At 43.0% G+C, this 25,576-nt stretch overlaps 1 protein-coding gene across 13 annotated transcripts in view; it reads left to right on the forward strand.

The window, feature by feature from the left end:
* Brp (ELKS/RAB6-interacting/CAST family member bruchpilot) overlaps positions 1-25,576 on the forward strand; it is a 75,067-nt gene that overhangs the window by 35,503 nt on the left and 13,988 nt on the right. For 5 of the 13 annotated variants that reach the window (XM_077413307.1, XM_077413230.1, XM_077413246.1 and 2 more), the window contains 10 exons: positions 7,547-7,621; positions 13,478-13,645; positions 15,197-15,364; positions 18,071-18,334; positions 18,700-19,086; positions 20,951-21,253; positions 21,774-21,926; positions 22,008-22,196; positions 22,389-22,528; positions 22,742-24,962. In XM_077413307.1, the coding sequence (XP_077269433.1) occupies positions 7,547-7,621; positions 13,478-13,645; positions 15,197-15,364; positions 18,071-18,334; positions 18,700-19,086; positions 20,951-21,253; positions 21,774-21,926; positions 22,008-22,196; positions 22,389-22,528; positions 22,742-24,962 (4,068 nt within the window). Of the gene's footprint in view, positions 1-1,522; positions 2,417-7,546; positions 7,622-10,594; positions 10,607-13,477; positions 13,646-15,196; positions 15,365-17,531; positions 17,605-18,070; positions 18,335-18,699; positions 19,087-20,950; positions 21,254-21,773; positions 21,927-22,007; positions 22,197-22,388; positions 22,529-22,741; positions 24,963-25,576 lie in introns of those variants that run through there. The other 8 variants (XM_077413281.1, XM_077413214.1, XM_077413222.1 and 5 more) reach the window with 4 other exon arrangements.

Genomic DNA, 25,576 nt, shown 5'->3' on the forward strand with positions numbered 1-25,576 from the left:
GCTATTCCTTGTTGATACAGATTACACATTTTTGCGCATTTTCGAACAATTTTTTCGACAAATATCACACCGTTGATCGCGACGGAGACCGATGGGTTCTCTGGGGGAAAAAAATCGGGTAAAATACGTGAAGGAATACGTGTTAATGTAGCACGATGACAAATCATCGAAACGCCGCGCGCAGAAAAATGGACAACGATGTCGGCCGTACGTCGCGGTGGGCGAAAGAACTGCGGCGGCGCCCGGCGTCCGGAAGAGGATCACTGTGAGAAAAATTAAGTAAAAAAAAAAGGAGAGAAATTCAAGCAAGCACATTGGAATGTTAGAGCGTGACCTTGCGACCGTGAGATCGTCGAAAGGACTTAACGTGGCGTTACCGATCGACGATCGTCGATCGTCATCAGTGATCGGTGCGGTGCCGATCGAACCTCAGAATAGAAATCAGGCAATAAAGACGCGAGTTTAGAACCAGACAGAGATCTGATCCTGAAAGAGAGAAAGAGAGAGAGAGAGCGAGCGAGGAATGAATGTCGAGACGCGTGAGTGAGGAGTTCTTCGCCGCTTCGATCGGTGAGAATCGGTTGACTCCTCAATCGCATTTTTTTTCGGAGTGACGAAAACGTCTTTATACCGCTCGGAGAAGAGAACGAAGAAGATTGTTTTGGAAGAAGGAAGCTCGGCGGTACGTCGCTTTTCTTTCGTCAACCGGGACGCTGCCGGTGCCACTTCCGCTTCCTCGAGACTGTCCCGCGAACCGAGAGATCGGAGAATGAAAATTGCGTGTGTCATTCACAGCCAGAATGCGTAACGAAGAGAAATATTGTTCCGAATTTCAATATTTATCGATAAAGGAATAAATAGTCCATCAAAATAGACCATCCATATATTTATAACGAGATCGAAAATTACCGTAAATTCACGCATTTTGCTGATACTTTTTCAGTTTTTTTTACATATGTGGAAACGGATACTGTTATTTATTATTTTTATGGTACAATAATTTTTCAATCAACCTTTTTCAAGTTTTCGATTAAATTTGACAAAATAAAATTATTCTAGTGTGTATGATGTTAAAGTCCTATTTTGCGTTTTAAAGTATTTTTACAGATTTTTTCAAATTTATTTATTTTTTTGCTTAGTGTATATAATAAATAAATCTTTAATACGCGATACAGCAGTGGATGATATTGCGCACAGCAAACGAAACTAGCTCAACGAACTCCGAAAGAGAGACGACAAACACGAGGGCAGTCTCATGCGTTAGCGAAGCCGCACCCAACAAACCATCTTTATAGTCACATCTTTGAAACCGCACCACTGCATACTTCACATCCAAGAAAATATATATATATAAAAAAAAAAGAAATCAGACAACATCTCAACTACATCATCAAACAGACAAAAAAAGATATTAGATCGCGAGATCGCGCTAGAGAGACACGACAGAGAAAAGAAATGGCGGCGCGAGAAAGAGTCGACGACCTGTAACCGTCTTCCCCGTTTGTTGCTTCTGTTGTATCAGGAGCTCAAAGCGACGAACGAGAACTTGAAGAGCCTGCAGACGCAGTTGGAGCTCGCGTACGCCTCGACCGCGTCCTCGGGACACCCGGTGGTCGGCGGCGGCGGCATCAGCGGATTGGCGGGTGCATCGGTCATCGGACTAGGTAGCGTATCGGGGGGTGCAGGTGCGGGGGTCTGCGGCGGCGGTACCGTCCTCGGAGGTAGCGTGGCGGTTCCAGGCGGCGTGCCCGGTAGCACCACCCTGACCGCCATCATGGAGACGAAAGACGCGCGCATAACAACCCTGGAGAAGGAGGTGGCGTTGCTGGAAGCCGAGATGCAGCGCATTAAGGAGACCGGCGGTAGATTGCGGGAACAACTGCTGAAGGCCATCGCTGTGCCAAGCAGCGGTAATACTATACAGCAGCAGCAACAGCAGCAACTGGGTGGTATGGCGCAGTCGACCGGCCTGGGTGGTCAGCGACAGCCCGGCACGTTGGCCCTGGCCAGGGGACCGTCCATGATGACCTCGCTGGTACCGTACGGTGGATACGCGCCGTCCGCGGCATTAACCAGTTCGTTGCTTGCCGGTTCGACAGGTGGGACTACCACCGGGAGCGGCGGCGGGTTGGGCGTCGGTGGCGGTTCCTCGTGCCTGGCCGGCATCTCGTCGGGCGCCACCACAGGCGTGGTCAACCCGTATACCGATCGCTATGCTACAGATCCTCATCATCCTCATCAGATGCATCATCACCAGCATCACCATCATCATCATCTTCATCAGCAGCATCAGCTGCAGCTGCAGCAGCAACAGCAAATGCAGCAACACTTGAAACATTTAGAGCCGGCAGCGGCTGGCGCTCTTGCGCTGCACGCTCACACCTTCAACAAGCACGACCTGAACTTCAAACGGCAAGTAAGTTTCTTCATCAACAACGTGCGCATCGAAAAGAACGACGCCGCCTAGGGCGACACTTGAGACGGCGCGGGAGGACGGACGTTTTTCCTCCGGTCACAGGTACACGAGGATCATGATCGCGTCGTCGTCTTCGTCGTCTTTGTCGTCTTCGTCGTTGTGTTCATTGTTGTCTTCGTCGTCGTCGTCGTCGTCGTCGTCGTCATCCTCGTCATCCTCGTCATTGTAGTTCTCGTCGGCTAGTTTCGAGAGCCATCGAGATCGGAGAGAACCAGGTTGATGAGGTCAATTCAAGATGAAAGAGAGAGAGAGAGAGAGAGAGTCGCAGATAGAAAGATCTGTTGTTCTCGTCGAAGGCGGACTATCCAAAAGGAAGGAGAATAAGTGTCTTCGGGGAAGAGGCTAGATCACCGCGAAGAGTCGATCTAGGTGACAGAAGGTCGAAGAAAAGGGCGTACATAGTACGTAGGATGACTTCTCTGTTGAAGGGGAGAGGAAGCTGAAGAGCTGGCGCCGGTGCAAGAGCGAGTCGGCGACTTCCCCACTCAAGGATCTTTCGATTCCCTTCGTCTTCTTCTCCGAAACATCGCGTATTACGCACGTACGAGACGGGAGTTCGTGAGAACTAAAACGACAACGCGGCGGATGAACGATCTCTTCGCGCCACGATGTCTCTGCTGAACCCGTCACGTTATAGCTGCAGTTCGGAAAATTAAATGTTTATTATCGGATAATGGCTAGGGAATATATTTATGGCACTACTAAAAGTTTTCATTGGACCTTTACATTATGTTCATGCAAATATTAGCTCTAACATTTTATTTAGGCAGTAAATAAATCAAACTTTCGGTAAATAGTCCATTTAAATTAATTTACTTACAATTACATATATTACGTACTTGAAGATAAAGTTATAAAAGTTTTTTTTACAATTAATTAATTTATTGAAATGCTACTAAAATCGATTATTTAGAAAAATATCTTTGAAAAGAAATATTTGGAACAGTCTCTTTCCTGGCTTTCTTATAAATTATTTGTCGTCTTATTTGAGTCATCGTATGATATGGAAAAGAGAAGCAAATAAATTTTAGGAGGAAATAAAACAAAATGTTAAATTCGATAAACGATCATTAAATTGTTTAATAATATAAAAGATTAAAACAAAGCCACAACGATTTGATAAAGGAAAAACGTCTTTTGTGAAATCGATAATAAGAGAACATGTTATGTTAATTTCGAGGCTGAATTAAGTGCCGAATACTTGCACGCATTACCCAAATTGTAGAATGTGTGGAACGGGGGCGCGAACATTTAGTCGGAAATAGAATCTTTAGCCGTAACTATAGAGATGACTTAGACAGATTTTGTCGCACGAACGTTTCCCTGAACAAGGTAGTGTATTGCTCCTTAGTGTATATCGCTCTTGCGAGTGAGCGAGCTCGAAAGACGTCTACGCACGCGTTAATTTAAACGAACAAACTTGCAAACTTCGGATTTGAACTTTGCAAATTACGTTTCGCTCGACACGAGCAAGTTATTATCTAGGCGGGCGAAAATGTCTCGTCGCGAGCGATCGGCCTAGCGTTATCAACCGCCGTTACTAACTTTCCCGTCTTCCTTCCTGGAGGAGCCCTTATATAGGAGTCATTAGCGTGGATTTAGAGTCACGTAAAATAAATTGTATACAGCGATATCGCCATAAAGTGTTTCCCGTAGTGTCGACCCGCGAAACGGACCGAGGTCGTTTTACTTCTCACCGACTCTCGTCGACCGCATACGTGCACATACAACACTTTAACGCGTACCTGCTTTTCTTTATCGCTCCGAAATCTTTTTTCTCGTCACGCGACATCCCGAAACGCAGAGTTCTTTATTTTTTGACTCGATTGTACTTAGATGTCGTAGGTATACAGGGTGAGGTCTTAGGTGATAGACGTGTGAGTGCAGAGCGTTACGTGAGGCGGCCTCGCGATGGAAAAGTTTCACGCGCGATTTATGGACGAAACAGCTTCTCGATAATGATGCAATTTTTTATGATAAGAATCACCATTACCAGCTAAAGTGTAACATTACAACGTATCTTTAAACAGAATCTTAAAATCAAAGTTATATATAGGCGTATCAATAATTCTATATAAAATTTCACATATTTTATAAGGCTTTAAGTCGCAAGATTTCAGAAGTTCCAAGAAATATAACAGTTTAGCCTAACATATCTGTCAATACAGCCCGCTTGTACGCACAATATTGACGCAGATATTTCACGGCAGCATGATAATTCTGTAAGTCACTAAACAGCTATTAAACTTAAAATATCCACGAAAGTTTAAATAGCTTCGCCGAAGGAACAGATGCAATTCGATAAACGCGTGCGTGTTAGGTCCGAAGTTTTCACTTCCGCGAAGCAAAGTTTTCCTCGGCGAGCTATGTTTCAAGACCGCGCAACACGCGATTCATTTCCAACGCGAGGAATTCTCAGGTTGCACCCTGCAGATGCACAGACGTTCATACGTCGTTCGAAAAATCCCTCTGTGTTTATAGCGTGATAAACCTTTGGGCGATCTCTGATCTTCCGTTAACTTTCAGTAATAGCCCTCCAGAGGGCAAGAAAGAAGAAGGCTACCTGTTCCCGCGACACGACATCGCGGAGAAAGTGGAATAGGACGGATGTAGCCAGACATGTTCTTGGATATCAAGACGTCAAGCGATATTCAGATTTTTTTGCTTTCTCGAATATGAAACATTATAAAACCATTACTAATACTTCAAGTAACGTTTGAAGTGACATTATTCTTTTGTTCGAAATATCTACTTTAAAAAGTAATAAAGAAATTGCATAATTTGGTTAAAAAATGTATACATTGTATCTTTAAGTATAGCATGACATACGAATTACTTATAATAATTTTCATACTGTAATTTCTTTTCACATAGTGACAAATAACAGTCACGTTATGATAAACATTCAAAAATCTAGATATTGTGAGACATCGTATCGGGAATATTCGATGAATCTAACGGATAGGTATCTCGGATATTTTTTGAATATACTCCGAAAGACCGACTTTCCGGATATCCAAGAACATTTATCAGTTGTGGAAAAACATCGTCGAAGAGGCGCGAGTCAAGAGGGAGACTTGGTATGCGAGGATTTCGGATCCCGCGGTGAGAAAGTCAATGAGAAAGTTGTTAAATATTTCGGTAGCTTCTATTACAGCGCGGTTAGAACAACCATGCGTACTCCTAAAATTCTTAGGCCTTAGATCGTGAATTTACGAGAACATTTGTTGAATCCTAAAATGTCTATTATATGAATGTGATGTTGTTTGTGAACGCGCGGCGACGGATTGAAGATGAAAGAAGAGATTACCAAAGAAGAGAGAGAAAATTATTCGAATGACACGCAGAGAGATCTATTACATTTAAATATATATATATACATATACTTATATACATACATCCACGTGCATTTCTAAATACATACGTATGTGAAGTTCATGTATTCACATACGCATATATGTTGTGAAGATGCATATGCGTGTACGATGCGTGTGTAGGTAAGGAAAGAAAGAAAAGTATATCTGAAGCTTCCGCCGAAAATAATATTTTCGTAGCTCACGGCGATTTAATCCTGCACCCTGTTCCCGATTCAGCCTTTTCTTCTCCTCCCGACACGTCCCGGGTAAATCGCGTGGTACGGGCTATACGCGGTTTAACCGTAATTAAATAAGAATAATGTACCACTCGAGTCGAGTGTTTCTAGCACAGGTGCAGTTTGTGAGAAGTTCCCGTTCTGTTCCGAGCATATCACGCTTAAAATGTTCCCAACGATCCTTCTACTCGCCGAGGGCGGCCATGACTGCCGTCGTGATCGTGCGAGCGTTCCGAGGTTGTGACAATCCTTATTTTTCTACTCTCTGTGTACTCTAGATCGTAAGACGTCGCGATACATTCGAGTATAACGCGAGGGTCCGACACGCGACAATCACCACGCCCGCGCGAGGGATGAGAACACCCGGACGTCGATTAATTAACGCAATTGATTAGATTCGACGTGCAGCGATCGCGAAATGCAATTTGCAGTGGTCGAGCTGGGTATAGCCCTGACTGATTCGTTCTCTATTCCCTTCGAATCTACCCCCAACGTAACGAGCCGCGACCCGCGACATATGGAATCGCGACGACCGGGATTCCGGGAAGACGGTACCGAGGGGGAGCCGCTCCCTCCGATAGCTCGGATGTTTCCCGGTGCCTCGACAACGTTCCGCGATCTCACTCGTGCGAAAGACGAACGTCTTGGATTTCACACGCTCGCAAGGTCAGCCTTATCTTTAAAGCTTAAACGGACGATCCTCTTCGGACTGCGCCTCCTAAACGGAGGAGACGGGCGAGACACGCTCTCGCGATAAATGAAAAACCGGCATTATAATAATGATGAAAAGTGTTATAACCATGCTGCTGCTGATGATGATGATAATAATAATGTGATGAAAAAAGTATAAGGAGGAGAGTTTGTTTTCGCGCGTTGCCAACCTCTCCGTTTCCGCGGTGCCGCGGAGTTCTGATCCTCCTTAATCCTCAGCAGAATCGACACCCTGGCGGACGATACGAGGATTCATCGGATTCATGATAGATCTCACACAGAGGAGGAGAAGAGAGATCATTGGCCTCTTTTAAAGTTCTTTTTCTTCTTTTGTGTTTGGCCGATTTATTTTGGCCGACATTGCAACGATGCATCCATATCGCAGCTCGTTTCATTCTGAACTGACTTTGGTCAAAATTTACAAAAAATAACACAATGTCAAGTAACATATTGTAATTGGTATCACACTCAACGCAAACGGCATTTTTTTTTTTAAGATTTGGATTATGTATTATAAAAATATTACGCGTGCGTATATTTGTTTTATAAATATTTATTTCAGAATATAATTTTAATCGGGATTATGTAATTTTTATCTTATGGCTTTGCTAGCAACATGATAATTTCAAGATCGCAGTTTAGAGATGGGATTATGGCAAATGCTTTTGCGCTCAAAGGACATTTTTCTTTGCTTGTATTCGTCTTGAGGGGACGAAGAAAATCAAGTTAAACCTATAAATGGTGGATGTATAAATTTGTTTGCGCAGGTTGACTACTCGCGGATGAGACGACTGCATTTTGCATTCCAAACGCAAAAATCTCAACATACGAGTCAAATATTGGTAAAGCATTTTCGTCGCAATTTTATATCTTCATTTTAACGACATCGCATCTTCAGATGATCAAATCATGTCGGCGAAATTATCGGAAATTCAAATTATATTAATTTTTTTATGACCAATTTGAATTACAACAACGACGACGAAGATAATTACGTGATCTTAGATCATATTACCATGACAATCATGACAAGAAAAAAAAAGAAAAGAGAGAAAGAAAGAAAATTACATTCCTTCATTTTTCCAAAGTTCACAACATCCATGACTAATATAAATATCTTTCCCTCATCCTTCTCTCTGCCCTTTCTACGCTTAATAATTTTTTATTCCGTAAAAAAAAAGAATGCACTATTTCACATCGATTCACATGCATCGGTACTTGCCACGCGACACGAAAACAATCGATCAAATATCATAATCATTGTGCCACGCATTCCACGTTCTTTGTCTCATCTTCATATATATTAAAAAATGAAAAAATCGCAGCTATAGTTCTCGACTACGGCAGTCGATCTTACCATGCGAAAGTATTACATACTCATCGACAATTTCATCAGCTTCGCGCTCGTCGTGTCACTAGATCGAGTGTGGATCTTCGAGTCGCCACGAAATCATTCTCTCTGTTCATCGGGTTCGTGCTCATCTCTTCACAATCACGAATTAGTTTGACGTAGGCGTGTAAACACACACGCGCGAAAATCATCGCACGAGATAAATCGTTCGGTATAGCTTTCACGATGATCATCATCCGTCTATCCTCGAGTCGTGCAACTCGCATGGGAACTTAGGTCCAGCATGTTGCATGCGTCGTTAGGAGTTTAAGTGGTTGTAGTGTACGTCATCGCAGAGCAGCCGTTATTCATTATCGTTCACGTCGTCATCGTCGTCATCCTCATCATCGACATTCGGCGATCTGCTCGTCAAGGCTCCTCGCGACGTTGTCCTTTCGTTAATCGAGGGATCGTAGATTTATTTAATTTGATTGTAATCTTGATTGTAAATTATTATAAAAGGTTTTCCGAGCAAAATTATGAAAAAAAATTGTCTTTTATATACGTTAAAAATGTATCGTAATATTAATTTCGAAAGTTTCTTGCTAATATTATCGATTAAGGGAGGACTAGTTCGCAAGAAGCTGCCGCAAGCTCGCTCGTCCAGCATCGCTTTTATCGTCGTCGAACGATCGTCTTAAGCTCTCCCGGCGAGATCGCGCGTCATCGATTTCCCGTCTCTCATCTGTTCGCTCGCGGTGTCGTGATCGTTTCGATCATCGAGGATCAACGTTGATTACGCGAGGACTAGAAAAGGTGGCCGCGCCAAGAGAGAGCGCGCCGTACTAACGCGAGATCAAACGCGCGACTCGCCTCGCGCTCGCCATCGGCAAGTATACGAAATTGCCCACCGTCATTGTTTCGTAATCCTTCTCTTGCGTTATCTCCTTTATTTCTTTATCACTCCGTCCGTAGAGACCTTGATGTCGCAATTAGAGAGACGCATGTCGCGCGCGCGCCGCCTCGCTTACGAGGCGCTGTATGCATGCTGCACGCGCGCGCAGAGAGTTTGCATCTGTCATCTAGCTCCGTTTGTCCCGTTCGGCGAATAAGACATACGTGGACGTCGGGATGACGATCATCGTCCACGAAGGTCCACGAACGTCGGATTACCTATCGGGAGAGCTAATTCGGCATTTCGTCTACGAGAGAGATGATGAGGAGGATCATTTAGATTATCTACGAATCCTGTCGCGTTGTCGAAAAGATTTCTTTGGCAAGAAAAAAGTATTTTTTTATCCTCAGCTATCTCTAATGTAATATTTGTTCAGTTTATTTGTCTAATATGATTTTAGGGCCTATCTTTCGAATGTGTCGACACCTAAGACTTATAAATTTAATATGATAAAAAAATGTGTGATGCACGTCTTGATTGATTATTTAGAGAAAAATGCAAGAAAGTTTAACACTAATCTAAGATGAAAAATTTATTCTTGCGAAAATAATCATCCCTGATATCCGCATTATTATTTACGAGCTAGATTTACGCTTAAACATAAGATAGGCCCTGTGTCGATCGGCGATCTTCTCTCACTTTGTATATGCGTCGATAATTGACATTAATTGACAGCGAAATTGACGTAGATTAATATTGCGTGCCTCTTTGATGCAAGTTCATTATTATCGAATATAGATGATAAAAGAGGCAAAATAACGAATTTAGTCGCATGATTCGTAGATAAGATAAATGTTACCTCTTGCCCGATAGAGCTTAAGGTACAATTAACACTTAAGATAGAGCTAAGTTAGCGATAAGTCAGCAATGGCAGTTCCCAATTCCGCAGAACTCTTCTGACAATCCGATGAATTGATAGTAAATGTCATAATTCTAGACGATATTCCCTTGTTGCCAAAGTTTCTCAAATAATTAAATACAAATTAAACACAGAACTGAATTAAGATAAAACATGGATAAGCTTATCAGTTTACTATTAATTAAATCGCGAGTTAATTTATAATATGGGCATGTCCTAAAACCTCCGATCTTAATTTTAACAACAGACTCGACTAATTCGAGGCTGATTTTTCTTTAATTGGAATAAGTCATATAATATTGATTTTAAAAGTGACAACTTTTTCTCGAAATAAATTTTACAAAATTTATATAATCCAAATCCGTTGCCCATTCAAACTCAAGTGAGTTTATCTCAATGCTATAATTGGAGATTTAATTATCGAGTTATCTGATAAATATTAAAGGACTGTAATAAAAGTATGTACTTGTACTCCGAAATTTTCCCCGGTTGAAAAATTGACTCCGAATTCGCCGAGGGGTCTGTCATTATAATTAAGGTCGTAGATTCCGGGACATCTAAGATATAAGGACGCAAAACGGGCGGACGTTTCGTTCGGAAGAGGGACAGCGGAGTTGGACGGCCTTCGTGGTGAGCGAAGCATTATTAAACGTGGTGCCCCAATATTCTAGCTTTCTGAGGAGGTAAGGAATTTCTTCACCCGCCCAAGAAGCTCTTCCGAGCCACCATCATCATCACCACCACCTTTCCTTCTCCGTTTCCATATCTACATGATTATACCGTATTACGTAACGGAGTGTTTCGATGTATACCGTAGCTACTGTACTTGTTACTCTCTGTAACTTTGTATATCTTTCTGTCTCTGTCTCTTTCTCAAACTCTATCTTTCTACTGGCGTGAATCGTTGACCGACTGTCTCGCAATCATCATTTCACGCATCTCACGTAAAAAGAAAAAGAAAACTATACACACAGCGGTCTCTAGGCAATGATTTCTTAGAGAAAGACCGTCACTCTCCCAGACTCATTAGTCAAATTCATCCATCCCATATCGGTCGGAAGAGCGAAAGGAACGAAAGACTTTCGTTCACCTCCGTCCCATCATTCGACAGTATCGTCGTGTGCGTGTGCGTGCGTGTGTGCGACCTAGTGACACCGTAGATAATCATCGTAGACATCATCGTCGTCGTCGGAGCGACGGAGTGCGTGCCCTTCGTCACTTCGTCGATGATTTTGAGGATCGACGCGGGGCGATATTGCCGCCGTCGTGAATGCCGTGATAGCCGCTGTCGATTAAATCGATAGCTGACGGCGGACGGGAGCGAGTTTGCGTTTTGAATTTCCTCTTTCAAATACGGACGCAGATTTCTCAAACATCTTCGCGTCTGAGAGAGGAAATACGATTCGCCCGTTTCTCGTTTGGTGTCTTGACTAGATGAGACGCATGACAGAGGTCCTCTTTTCTTGCTACGTGCGTGAATCAAATGATTTTTATAGTTAACTGAGATACTTTCTTACGTTTAAAATCACCCTCACGCAAGATAAAGGAATTATTGTATTTAGGGGACTAATATAAGAGTAATCTATTTATTACAGTAATATTATTTATTGCCAAGATGAAAGAGAAAACATTTTTTAGAAAGCGCGCGATGTTCATTTACTTACATTAAAATTTAAACAAAAAAATTAAAATAAGAGAATTTAATCTCCTCACATGCTAATTTTTCTCTAATTAAGCCAACATTTTCTTTGGCTCGAAGTCAAAACTTTAAAGCTATGCAATTCCCAGAGAAGACCTCGTGAAATTGCGTTCTCGCTCGCGTTACGTAGTGACTTTTACGTACGTAGTGATTAGTCAGTAGTAGCTGTGTTGCGTTACGACTCTGCTTTGAGATCGTCGCGAGATCTCGCGTTCCGGCGATATGTCGCGACGAGCCTCTTCACGCGGCCTGCCAGCAACACCAGAGTAGACGAGCGTAGGTACGTACACACGAGACTTAAAAGAGACATATCGACGTGAACAGGTCCTTAAATACCTCTACTCTTCCCCCGTGCGTGCGCGTGAGATTACGCCTCTCTGTGTCATATGTCTCCACCACACTTTGCTGTGTGTGTACACGTGCGTGTGCATATATATTTACTTATATACGAATGTGCATAATCCATACGTATAAATAAATACATATATATGTGCATTTTTTACACCTCCAAAAAAACACTGTTCGTAATTTTGTTACCGCTGGCCTCTCGATTACGCTGCATGCTTCGTGCAAATCCTATCCGAGTACGACGACGACGTGTGTCTTTTTCTTCCTCAATTTTTTATTATTTATAAATTCTCTCAATAATTGTGTTACGCTAAGAAAATTTATGTATGATTGGGACAGTCAGTTCGGTCGGTGGAGTCGGTAAATCTCGACGGTTTAACTAACTCAGCCCGAGATCTCACCCCTCTTTAGATTATAGTTCCGGCTGTTGTAGATAGAAGGGGAAGTTAGTTAACCGCGATTATAACACGACAATTAACGATGCTGTAAAGTTTAAAAATTCCCTAATAAATTCCTAAATAAATTAGCTCAAAATTCAAGAGATCAGTTCTTAAATTTGGGTTCGACCGAAACTGGCTCGCACACGTAGTTTCTTGTTTGACTTTGTAATTAGGTCATGATCGTAATAGCTTGAGAAATATCAGCCTCCTTCATTAATCCGCTCAGGAATTATGAGCCGAGAAAGGCGCATAAATGAACTAAAAATAGTGGTGGAATCGGAGCAGGACGACAATGCGACTTGATTTTTAATCCTCGACGTGGAAACTTTTTGCACGGTCAATCGACTCGCGCCACGTCGACGTAATTTCAATTAAAGAAATCTCGATCTTTTTGAACAGCGGTTTGTGTCAAAGTCCAACGGCAATTAAGTAACCTCGCGGTTATATATATCCCGAAAGGCTGTTCGCTCGGAAACCAATTTCGCGCGCAATTTGGATCAGGAATAATTAAAGATATGCAGCACGATGCAGGCGCGCAAAGTATGTTATACTAGAATGTAATATAAAATCAAAAAAGATCTTTCCTAAGGCTATCGTGGTACCGCAAATATTGTGGAATACTATGTTTTATTAATTCAAGAATCAATTAGATTTGTAATTTTTTTCCAGTTAACTCTCGAAGATAAAGGACTTAATAAATAGGAAATACTTATTTCTTGGCCATTAACAAAGCATAAACTACGATCGCTTCGACAGTTTCCGATGCTTTTGCCTTGAAAGTTATCGCTTTTGCTACCAATTAAATTAGAATCCAAATGAGCCCGCAACTAACGGTTTCACGTAAAAAAATATATATATATATTTCTGCGCGCATCTTTGCCGGGTCTTTATCACACCGTTATCATCGTCGTCGTACTCGGTCATGGCGAAGAGCTGACAGGCGGTTTCAATGCCTCCGTCGCTCGTTGCCATCGTCGTTACGTCGTCTGTTGTTGTCGTCGTCATCGTCGCCGACACGGACGGAGCGCAGGGACTGATCCTCGCCTGGACGACGAATCTTTTCGCAGCTGGAGGAGCTCCGGATGGAGGTACAGCGACGGGAACAGGAGCTGATGGCGATGTCGACGAAGATGAAGGCACTTGACGAGCAACATCAAGATTACAATAGGCACATCGCTGTGCTCAAGGAGTCTCTCGCCGCCAAGGAGGAACATTATAATATGCTGCAGGTTGATGTGAGTGTAACTTTGATCTCTTTCCGATTTATTTAAAATATGTAGAGGCATAAAGTTATATCTACGTATTATTTTTCATATAGTTAAATTTTATGGTTTGTTGCAAAAAATTGTAAAAAAGGAATTTGAAGATATTTAACAAATAATGATAGTCTTATTAAGAAGATAATTTTATTTTAACATATAGAAAACAGTAAGTTTTTAATTATGCTGTTGCAGTTTGATTGAAATTTTTTACTCTTAGAAATTTGAGTTTAGAAGTAACTCCGTTAATCATTTATCGTTGTTTTTAAAGGCACAACATTTCTCAATACTAATACAAAAATTTTGAAATGTATGAGAATTTACAAGGACAGGAATTTGTTATACGTTTTCGGTAAACAAGTTTACCAGCAGTTTTGTTATTCACACTGATGCGAAACTAGAACACAACCGAGAATTGGAAATCGATACCGAAATTTCCGACCGCATCTCTCAAATTCGGGTATTTGTCGAATACGTTCTCTAGCGTGTGGTTTCAACAAAATTCCGTAACTTATATCGCTGTTGTCCGAAAACTTGCATGACAGATCATTATCTTAAATGTATAAATCGTTGGTTTAATTTTTCCAGCCTTTACGTGTTTTTTAACTTGACCATTTCTTCGGAAGTCTAACATCGAGTAAAACTGACAAAGCTGCGAAATCGAATTTGAACAGGTGATCTGAAATGTTGACCCAACTCACGCAAGCCTCATGAATTCTAAAACGATCATTGACGCGAGAAAAATCCTTGATATTTTGCTCCAATCTGAACTTATTCCTATTTTCAATCTGTAAAGTAAATTCTTGATTTTCGATGTTCCAGCATCTTACAAGATATAGTTTTTTGGTTGTAAGATGCTCAAAACTATACGAAGAGAGGGAACAAATTTTTTATAACAATTTCGGGATTTTATCTCACAGTTTTAACAGTAGAATTAGTGAAAAATTAATAAAAATTAAGAAATACTTAATAACGAAAAGTAGAAAATCTGCTTTTTGTTCAGAATTGTTTAATTTTTTTACATCGTAATGTCACTATAACACCGTGGTAAAGAACACCTTCTTTAAATTAACTTTTCAAAACGATCTCCACAAAGAAAGAGAAAGAAGAGGGTACAACTATAGTTCCTTAAATCTTTGAAAGAGCTCTTCGAGAAGGGATTTCCAAATAAGTTAGGTAATCGACGACGCGTGACTGCGATCACAGCCAGTTGATAAATCGGTCCGACGACTCGGGATTCAGGTTAAAGCTACAGCAAATCGCGTGTTTCCGGAAAAAAATTACCGACGAAAAGAGGAAAGCCAAGCCAAGCCATAGCGGAAAAACTGGGTCGAGGTTCTCTTCTCTCTTCTCTGCTCTCATTCCTTTCTTCCTCACTAATGTCGCATCGCGTCCCGTCACGTGTACGTGCGTAGTACGTATTGCGCGCTAAATATTCTGAATTTGGACTCGCCTGGAGGGCTTCTCTCGTCGGCCGGTCCTCGGCGACATTCTCTCTTTACCGTCGCTCCGTTCCGACATGTTTAGGTCGAGGAGATGCGGCAGCGGCTCGAGGAGAAGAATCGGATGATCGAGAAGAAGACGCAGGTGGCGATGCAGGCGCAACAGGAGCGCAATCGCATGAACACCGAGCTGACCGAGATCAAGGATCACATGGACATCAAGGATCGCAAGATCAATGTTCTGCAACGCAAAGTGAGTTCTTTTTCTTATTTATTCCACTTTCAGTTTCCTCGAGATGCAAGTCGTCGAAGGGCTTCATTCACTTTTGTTCCATTTCGTTCATTTATTTTCAACCACTTCCGTCTACTTTCCACATTTTAGCCATTTTTGTTCGCGGACTCGTTGCCGTAACATTTGCATTCGTCAAGAGCCGTACGCTTCGTACGAGGAATTACCTCATTGTGATTCATAACTCGAACGAGCGAGCATTATACGAGAAGATTGCCGGGTTTGAAGCAGATAACTTCCGCGAAATGAATTTTCTTATCGCGCGCGCCGCGGCGTTTAGTCTCCTCCATCTGAGGAGAGATGCAAATGCAAAAGCGGACGAGTCCGGCAAAATGCTTTCTCTTATCGCGCAAAGTCAGTTAGCGCTTAAGAAAATATTTGTGCCAGTACGGAGTATAGATTGTTTCGACGAAATTAATTGTCATTTTAAGGAAAAGTGTTGTAGGACGAGTCGCGAAGAGAAGCTTTTTGGTAGTATATATCTTTCTTCCCCTTATCTTCTCCGAAACCATAAAAACCTTATTATGCTTGCAACGTGCTCTTGCATAATAGACATCATCATTGCCTGATTTCCGCATGCAAAGTGAAATTGGCGCTAAAAATAGAGAGAGAGAGAATTATAAGTTTCCGTACGTCTGAAAATTATTTTTAAAAGTTATTTATCCTTTGGAAGAAACAATTGTGAAATTCACAAGTGACACATAATTATGATCGCAATAGTTGATTAATTCTTTCACCCCAACTCGTGTACGAAACTTACATATTGAGAAAGTAAAAAGAATGAAACAAAATACACAGTTGAATGATATGTAAATACATGTAATAAACAGTTAATAAACACATTGATACTTTTTATTGACAGAGCGATATCTATTTTAATGTATGATAATGATGTGGGGGGTGAAAGGGTCGAATCAGCAGGAGGGTTTAATAATATGTGTATACCCCGCGTCTCCCATACACAGTCTCCCACACAGCGGAAGAATGGAATGCGCATGAGTACGTGTACGAAATTCAATCAATCGCCTCGTGAATTGCAATCGGCTCTTTGAGAGAATTCCGGGAGCTGATCCCGCGAGGGGTGACGTACGTGCTGACACTGCGAAACGTAAAACTATATCGGTATCGATCGCACGTGTGTGACGGCCGTAATCCTAAGACGAGAATTCCGATTGTCCCGTCATGGAATACATTTTTCATGCTTCCCCCGACACCGGAGTGTTGATTTAGACGGAATGTACCTGCGATTACATTTGATCGGAAACAATCCGCGTAAATATAACATAAAGTGAAAGGGAATATGTGTACGTGTGTGTGCGCGCACACTCGCCTGTGTATGACGTTTCTTGCAATGTTTTTACGTTTGCCAGTAGCCGATGTACATACAGTAGTTGCGGACATAAATGCAGTTTGCGAAGACGTTACATTATTGAGTTACACTGTGTTTGCGCCCGCAACGTTTTCCGTCGTCACACATTTCGTTCCTGTTAATTCACATCTCCCTTTACTTTACGTTATGCGGGCGATAAAGTGTCGTTTGCAGGATTATATTATGTCTCTGCCTTATTTTTCGTCGTCGTTGCACTACGATCACACATTCGATTCTCACGCGTAGAGCCTTTCCTCCCGCAATCGACTGCAGGATAAGCTCCATAAAGAAATAAGAATAAGGTAAATTCATCCTGCTGCTTTGTATTTTGTATTATTTTCGTCTATTATTTATTTCTGTAATTGGTAAGTGCGCTTGTATTCCTAAGTTAATGTAGTTAATTGCTCTATTATTTTGCGTTGATTATGTTTATATTATGTATACAAAAGATTATGTTAATTTGTAAAATATGAAATACCCCCATTCCTCTCTATTTTTAATTCTACTACTATTTGCTTAATAGATAATGTAGAGATTATCTTATTGTTATACGCAATCGTCTAATTTATACATAATACATTTCGCTGTTTATATTTCTGTATACATAATTTATGTTAATTTCTATATGTAATTTAAACATTTAATTTATATGAATATTACCCGTGCCATTATTGAGCGTCATATTTACGTTACGTTATGTTATGCTATTTATATAATCTATTATTTGCTTTGACACAAGCACCGTATTTATTTTTACATTAGCGTGCCTGTCGTGACGATGATGTCTGAGTATGATTATGTGAGTAAAAGAAGACCGACGAAAGTGCGTTGGCAGGTAGGTGATTACGTGAATTTACGTTAATCAACAATCCCATATCGATATCTCGTGGGACTACATTAGCATGCAGTCTGACCGCGAACATCAGGCCGAATTTATCATTCTCGTAAAGATCGCGTGAAGATCGTTCTGAGTTTAATTTCCTAAATGTAGCGTAATCTCGATGTGTACTAATTTATCTTTCCGTGCTCTCCTCTCTCCCTACAGCTTTTTACAAAATATGTAATAATTCAGTAAACTACACTAACATTTAACGCGACGTTTAATATGTAGTAAAATTTTCCGTAACATCAAAAGTTGATTTTGTAATTATATCGATTTTAAGATTGAATTATAGGGAGAAAAAGAGATTTTCTGGGATAAAGTGAACCATCTTGCTTGTTTCTCTATACTAACAAATCAATTGACGAATAAGTTAATGTTCGCCTTCTGAACTTACGGCTGAGTCTGCTGTTGACTTCAGATCGAGAATCTGGAGGATCTGCTAAAGGAAAAAGACAATCAAGTCGATATGGCCAGGGCCAGGCTGACGGCGATGCAGGCGCATCATTGCAGCAGCGAAGGCGCACTTAGCAGTCTCGAGGAGGCGATCGGGGATAAAGAGAAGCAAATGGCACAATTACGCGAGCAAAGGGACCGAGCCGAACAGGAGAAGCAAGAGGAAAGGGAATTGCACGAGAGGGAGATCGCTGAATACAAAATGAAGATACATACTTTGGAGTCAGAGGTGAGCGAGGCTAGGCGGAAAAAGTTTTTTCTTTAATTCCTCATCCCCGATCCACCATGCCATTAACATAAAATGAGTAACTAATTTTTTATTAGTTGAGCGTCTTTTGAAGATGGACTAAATAATAAGACACTGTAATGGACGAATAAATGTGCACACATCTAACGAAAATATCTAAAACAAGTGCAACAAAATTCTAATTTTCCGAGACATTTTTTAAATTATTTATTTTGATTAAATTTATAGTAATTTATAATATATGTGCAATTATTTTTATATCTGTCACACATTAAATTTAATTGTAAAAGATAAAAAAGTAAAAGAACGCTTTTAAATCTTTTCCTTTTATGTATACGAATCGCTAGGTCGAGAAATTGGGCGCACGTTTGGAGCGAGCGCAGGCGGAGAAGGACCGACTCGAGGCGAAGCTCGAGAGCTCACAATCCGAGCTCGGTAAGAGCAAAGCTGAGCTGGACAAGGCCGCCTCCGAGGTCGGACGTAGTGGTGCGGACTGGGAGGCGGCGAAGCAGCGGCTGGCCAGGTTGGAACTGGAGAACGAAAGGCTGCGGCATGACATCGAGCGGTCGCAGGGCTACGGCAGAAACACACTGAACTCATCCCAGGAGATGGAGCGCGTTCAGGAACGAGCCGACAAAACCGCCGGTGAATTAAGGAGAGCCCAAGCCGAGCTGAGGGTCACGCAAGCGGACAATGAGAGGGCACGTGCCGAGGCTGCGACCCTCCAAGAAAAGGTAAATTTTCCTTATTCTTTTATCGTGCATTTGCGACACCATACGCACGAACTTTAATACTGAATTACAATAAATATCCGAAATGTGTGTCATTACTAATAAATTTATTTTAAAAATTCTCTGCGGCTTTTTTTACTCGCGAAGACTATCGAGTTCGATTCGCCATAGTTTGTTAAATGTATTCCAACTATGTAATTTCGACTAAAGTTGTTTTACTACATTTTAACATTGTTCGTCTGTGCGTTAGCAGATTGGTACATTACATTTCAGAATCGTTATTTAAGGAACCGTGAAAGTATTGCCCGTGTCCTAAATCATGAAAAGGATGTAGCTCCGATTTGGAACATTTCGATCTCGCGATAACTTAAAATATCACGTCTTCTTCGGTGTCTTTCTAGCGGGAACGTTATTTATACATCAATTACAGTGCTATCGATTGATCGGCACAGAAGTAACCTGGACTACTTCGCTGGAGTATACGACCCGCGTAGACACGTCGCCACACTCGGCGATCTATTAATGGACGAAGGTCCCTTTCGGACCGCGACTCGACAGTTCCATTTGGACAAGCACTTTTCGAGGATCGTGCTCGAATCGGTCGCGTATCTTCGAGGACAATCGGTTTTAATCGCGATCGATTCAAACGCGTTCTTAGCATCCACCTGGAAGGTTCCTCCTCGTCCTTGTTCCGTTTCTCCTGGACCTTCTACACCTTCAGCCTCTCGTCCCTGCTCTCCCGCTGTGCTGCCTACATCTTTGCCCGCGCAATAGGATCCCATTTCCAATCACGCCTTCGTCCTGCACTCGGCAGCAAAGTAACGATCCCGCCACCTAAGTGACTGGAAAATTACTCGCGTGCATTACCATATCGCTCGTTTTTGAAGGAACATGGCTAAACGGTGTTCTTAAGTTCGCATTTACCCAGCTTGTCGTTTGAGCTCGTTCCGCGCGGAGACAAGTTAAGGCTCCTAGGGTAGTCACCGCGGCCATATTGGATTCTTACTGTCGAGGCGAGGAAAACACCCAATTTTGTTGTGCATGCCATTTTCAAATAAAAAGACATTTCAATAAAACATCACTACAGATCGTTTCAGAACACTTCCAAAATTGGCCGAAAACTACCCTTTTCTCTTGACAATAAACAAACAGCCATAAAACGAAGCCTAAACATACGGGAAAAACAGCCGTTTAACGACTATCGAAAGGAGGTGAAAACGTTCCTTCCGCATGCAAATCTTACTTTTCGGTCAATTTTACGACTTTTCACGAATACGTTAAACGTTAGAGCACAAGCACAGAGCAAATAATAAAGAAATAGCACGCACAACAAAATAGATTGTCAACATATGTCACAAGACAGAATTCTCCATTGGAGAGAGTGAGAGGAGAGAGTGGCGTCGCCACCGTCAACGCAGAGTTCTCGGTTCAGGGACCAGGAGTCTTAACGACAGAAAATAAAGGACCGAAAATGGGAACGAATAAATCTTTCTAGCGCGGAAAGTCGCGTTAATGTTATTCGATCTCGTTTTAGTAATTTCTCCGTAATTGAGAAGTTTACTCTGTAAAGCGTACGCGTGAAGAAAACATTTCTCAACAATGTTGGAAGTATGCATAAACCTTCATTATTTCCACAATGTGCCATAATTCAGTATTGCATCATAAAAATGCATTTTTCACTCGTGTGATTTTTATCGCACCTGTGATATTTTTAAGGATTCTTAAAGAAATAGCAGAATTTATAATATAAATAGGAATTGTCATTGCAGTATGTTCGATTGACTGCAGAAATGCGTTCAAGTTTATAGTCTGCAATTAAATCAATTAAATTTACAAGGCATCAGCAAATTTTTTTTTTTTTTCTAAGGTGGAGAAGAGTCAGGGCGAGGTGTACAGGCTTAAGGCCAGGCTGGAGAATGCTCAAGGCGAACAGGAGAGTCTGCGGGAAGAGTATGACCGAGCACAGGCGTCCGTGGCCCGTCTTCATTCCGAGAGGGACAAGGCGGTTGGCGAGCTCGAAAAATCGCAAGAGGAACTCGAGCGCACACAGGCCACCCTCGGCAAAGCGCAACTTCAGCAAGACAAGCTACAGAATTTATTGGACAAGACACAGAGCGAGGTTGACAAGCTACAGGAGAAGCTCGATAAGTCACAGACGGAAGTTCGTAGAGTGAGTATTTTCGAAAAAAATCAAAAGTATTGTGTGAACAGACAGTTTATTGCTATAAGTACCTTTATTATCTGTAAAACGTGTATATTTTATGTCCTGAATTACTTAACGTATATAAATGAGTTGTGAGAGAGAGAGAAATAAATGACATCTCAATTTTAATCCTTTTTATAAGCTATTACTACTCTTATTAATTTAGGCATATATTATATATTCACTGATCACTGCTGTTAAAGGTTAGAGGATGAAATTTAAACCAATACCATGAGTTAGATTTATTTTATTATTTTTAACTACCATGTGCGTCAAAATTTATTAGTTTGAAACTAAATAGGATTATTTTAACTCCATTGGTTTAGTCAAATTAACATTGTTTTAGTTAAATTAACTACATATTGAGTAAGAGCAGTGGCGATTTATAGAATAGTTAAAAATTACTCAAAATTGAGTTTAATTTAACCCTATGAATTTAACAGTGATTTGTTAAAGTTTAACATACGATACACAATAATTGTTGTAGATGCAAATGGAGAGAGAAAAACAGATCTACGACTTCGACAATCTGCAGAGCCAGCTTGACAAAGCGTTAGGACAGTCAGCGAGAATGCAGAAAGAACGCGAGGCGATTCAACTTGATGTGGATCGACTGCAGGACAAATACGAGAAAGCTCAGGTAAGCACAATTAGGCAAAAGTAAATGATTGTGAGATTTAAGTTTAACAATGATTCGACTCGTGTCATGATTGTTCATTAGGTCATAATGCAGCGACTACAAAAGGAACGAGATAGCTTCCAGGAGGAGATGGAGAAGATGCACGAGAGGATAGAATTCCAACAAAATCAGATAGCTAAGATGCAACGCGAGAAGGAAAATGTACTCTCAGAACTCGATTTGGTGAAGGAGAGATGGGAGAAGATGCACAATACTCATCAGAAATTAACGGTGAGTTAAATTATCTTCTTAGCAGCATAGTAATGAATTATATTTGTTATAAGCTATTTCAAAATAATATTGACATAATAGAGTATATTCTATTTTATCTGCCGACATTGATGTTATTCTGAGAAAAAATTATATTAGAAGAAAATTAAAAATTTTTTTCTTTCATGATTTTTCGAAATTGCGATGGAACAGATGGAGCGAGACGACGCATTGACTGAAATCCAAATTCTAAGGGAGAAATTGGAGAAGGCGCAGTATTCCATGAATAAGGCTCACGAGGAGCGAGAAAACACCACCAAGGAATTTGAAAAGATGCTGGAGAAATATGATCGGTAATGCCGAGCAAACGTTTAAATTGGAAAGATTCTTTGAGTATATTAACGTGACATGATTTAACACTTATAATAATATTACAATACAAAAAATAAAGATGCTTGAAATAATTTTAACTTTAAGCACCACTGACGGAGTTTTTGTAAAATGTTTATGTAGGCAAATTATAATAAAGAAAACAAGGACTAAATATCTGACGGTGATGTTGACAGGTCGCAGAGCGAGGTGTACCGCTTGCAGAACCGCATCGACGTGCTGGAGGCGGACAAGGACCGGCTCGAGCTAGAGGCGGAGAAGCAGCAGATGTTGGCGACCAAGTCGCGCGAGGAATCGCGTAAGGCTCAGGAGGAGCTGGCTCGGGTCCAAGAAATGTATGATCGCGCGGCGCTGCAGCTCGGTCGTACGAAAGAGCACGAGGAGAAATCCAAGGAGAGCATCGATCGGTTGAGCGTCGATTTAGAGATGGTGCGCGAGCGCTACGAGAAGTCGCAGATCGAGCTGAGACGACTGCAGAACGAGCGCGAGAAGCTGGTGGCCGACAACGAACGCATCAGCTTTGAGTTGGAGCGTGCGCACTCACAGCTCAACAAGGCGCAGGCGGCAACGGAGAAGACGCAGGAGGAGCTCGCGCGTATGCAGCTCGAGATCGAGAAGATGTACGAGAAGCACGATCGTCAGCAGGCGGAGGTGAGGAAGGCACAGGGCGAGGCGGAACGACTGCGCTCTGAGGCGGAGAGCGCGCGCGAGGAGGTCGAGAGGTATGCAACACGCTTTGGCAAGTACCAGGAAAGCCAGGAACGACAGAAGGAGGAGCACGAGTGGGCGAAGCTAGAAGTGGAGCGACTACGTGACCGTCTGGAGAAGGCGCTGGCGGAGCTTGAGCGCGCGCGGAAGGCCGAGCAGGATGCCTCGAGGCTGCGCGCCGATTTGGAGCGTGCGGAAGGCGTGCGAGGTAAATACCAGTACGAGCAGGAGAAATGGCAAAGCGAGGGTAGTAGGCTACAGCAGGAGGTGGACAAGCTACGCGAGCGGTTGGAAGGCCGCGAGGCTGAACTGAAGAGAACGCAGTCGAACCACGTCGAGCTCGAGGCGAAGCTGCATGAGGCGCAGCTTCAACTCGAGCGGGCGCGCGATGAGACCGGCAAGGCAACAGCGCAGCAGGAACGCAATCGCTCGGAGATCGAGCGTGCGCGGATCGAGGCCGAGAAGATACGCGATCGGCACGACAAAGTGAAGATGCGGGCTGACGCTCTCGAAGCGGACAACGAGAAACTGCGCGTCGAGATCGTTCGGCTGGAGCGACTCATGCAGACCGAGGGTAAGACGAGATCCGAGAGCGCGAGTATCGAGGTAGAGCGTTTACGAGCCAGCCTGGACAAGGCCATCGTGGCGCGCGATCAGGTTGAGCTTGAGGCCGGCAGGCTCGCGAAGGAACTCGAGAAGGCGCATTTGCAGACCGCCAAGTATCAGGAAGCCACCGAGGCCAGTAAGAAGGAGCTTGAGCGTCTCGCTGCGGATGTGCAGTTGCTGCGGGACGAACGCGACGCGCTGCGCCAGGAGCTGCGCCGCGTGCAGCAGCAACAGCAACAGCAGCAGCAACAGCAACAGCTCGCCGGCAACGAGGAACTTGCCCGGATGCAGTACGAGCTGCAACTGGCGCAACGCGAACGCGATAAGATGGCAGCAATTTTGGAGAATCGGGAGAAGCACTCGGAGAAGTTGAAGGAGAAGTTGGAGGCGGATGCGAAGCAATTGCAGGTGGAACGCGATCAACTGGTTATACAGCTGGAGAAATCGCAAGAAATGCTGGTCAACTTCCAGCAGGAACTTAGCGCGAACGAGGCCGAGCTTGAACGTCAGCGCGAAGAGGCCCGTCGTCTTCAACAGCGAGCCCACGCGCAGACACCCGATCGCGCTGCCAAAGAGGCGCTTGACGCACAGATGCGTGAAGTACAACGGCTACAGCAACAGGTACAAAACTTGCAGCAGACGCAGCAGAAGGAGCGGCAGCGCGCCGAGCAGGCGGAGAAGCGGGTGCAAGAGCTGCAGAAGCAGCTGGCATCGCGCGGCGCCGAGACGACCCAGCTCGACGCGGCTCAGCTCGAACAGTGGCGGAAGCTATGCGAGACGGAGCGACAGCGGGCGGACACCGCCGAGCGCGAAGCCTCCGACTTGCAGAAGCGGATACAAACGACGGAACGGCAACTGCACGCGCATCAACAGCAGATCCAACAGATGCAAGTCACTATGCAACAGCAGCAAGTACAGCTGCAGCAGCAGCAGCAGCAGCCCGCGCAGCAGAACGGCCAGGAGGTCGCCAGGCTGAGAAAGGAGTTGGAACGCGCGCGCGAAGAGATTCAGCAGGCGACCGTGGAGCGCGAGCGGTTCCAGGCGCAGCTCGAGATGCTGTGTCAGGAACTGGAGAAGAATCAGGTTAGCGGCCGCAGGGGTGCCGACGCACGTTTCGGCCTCACGCCGTGCTCGCTCGTGCTGCTGACGACAGTTCACAATCCAGCCATTCACATCACCAATCATCATCATAAGCACCACTATCTCCATCAATACCTCAACTGTTACTACCACTATCCCGCGCACTCTGTTCGCACTTTATAAAAAAAAGAAAAAAATATTATCCCCCGATGTGCAATCGAGTCGATTGTTGTGTCGAAAAAGCAGAACGATAAATCTCGTCTCTTCTTCTTCTTCTTCCTCCTCTTCTTCGAAGACAGACGCGCACAACAAACTTTTACACACGCCACCAGAAAAAAAGATATATAACGAACAGATATATGTATGTGTGTAAATATGCGTGATTCGGGACCAACCAGACACGCTGCACCATTTACGCGCGCACATCTCTCTTATCTTAAGTTATACATGTGTGTAAACAAATGTTCACAGCACAGTGCAACGTCCCTTCGACAGAAAATTATCAGTCCTTTTCCCGACGACGTTCATTCCTTCTTTAATTCCTTTTTTCCCGACGATATTTCCAAGCACCGCCATTTGTCGCTCATTGCTACCAGAATATGTTCAAAGTTTTTATT

The sequence above is a fragment of the Temnothorax americanus genome, unplaced genomic scaffold, assembly GCF_048541705.1.
Source record: "Temnothorax americanus isolate GAGA-0224 unplaced genomic scaffold, ASM4854170v1 Scaffold10, whole genome shotgun sequence".
Taxonomy (NCBI): domain Eukaryota; kingdom Metazoa; phylum Arthropoda; class Insecta; order Hymenoptera; family Formicidae; genus Temnothorax; species Temnothorax americanus.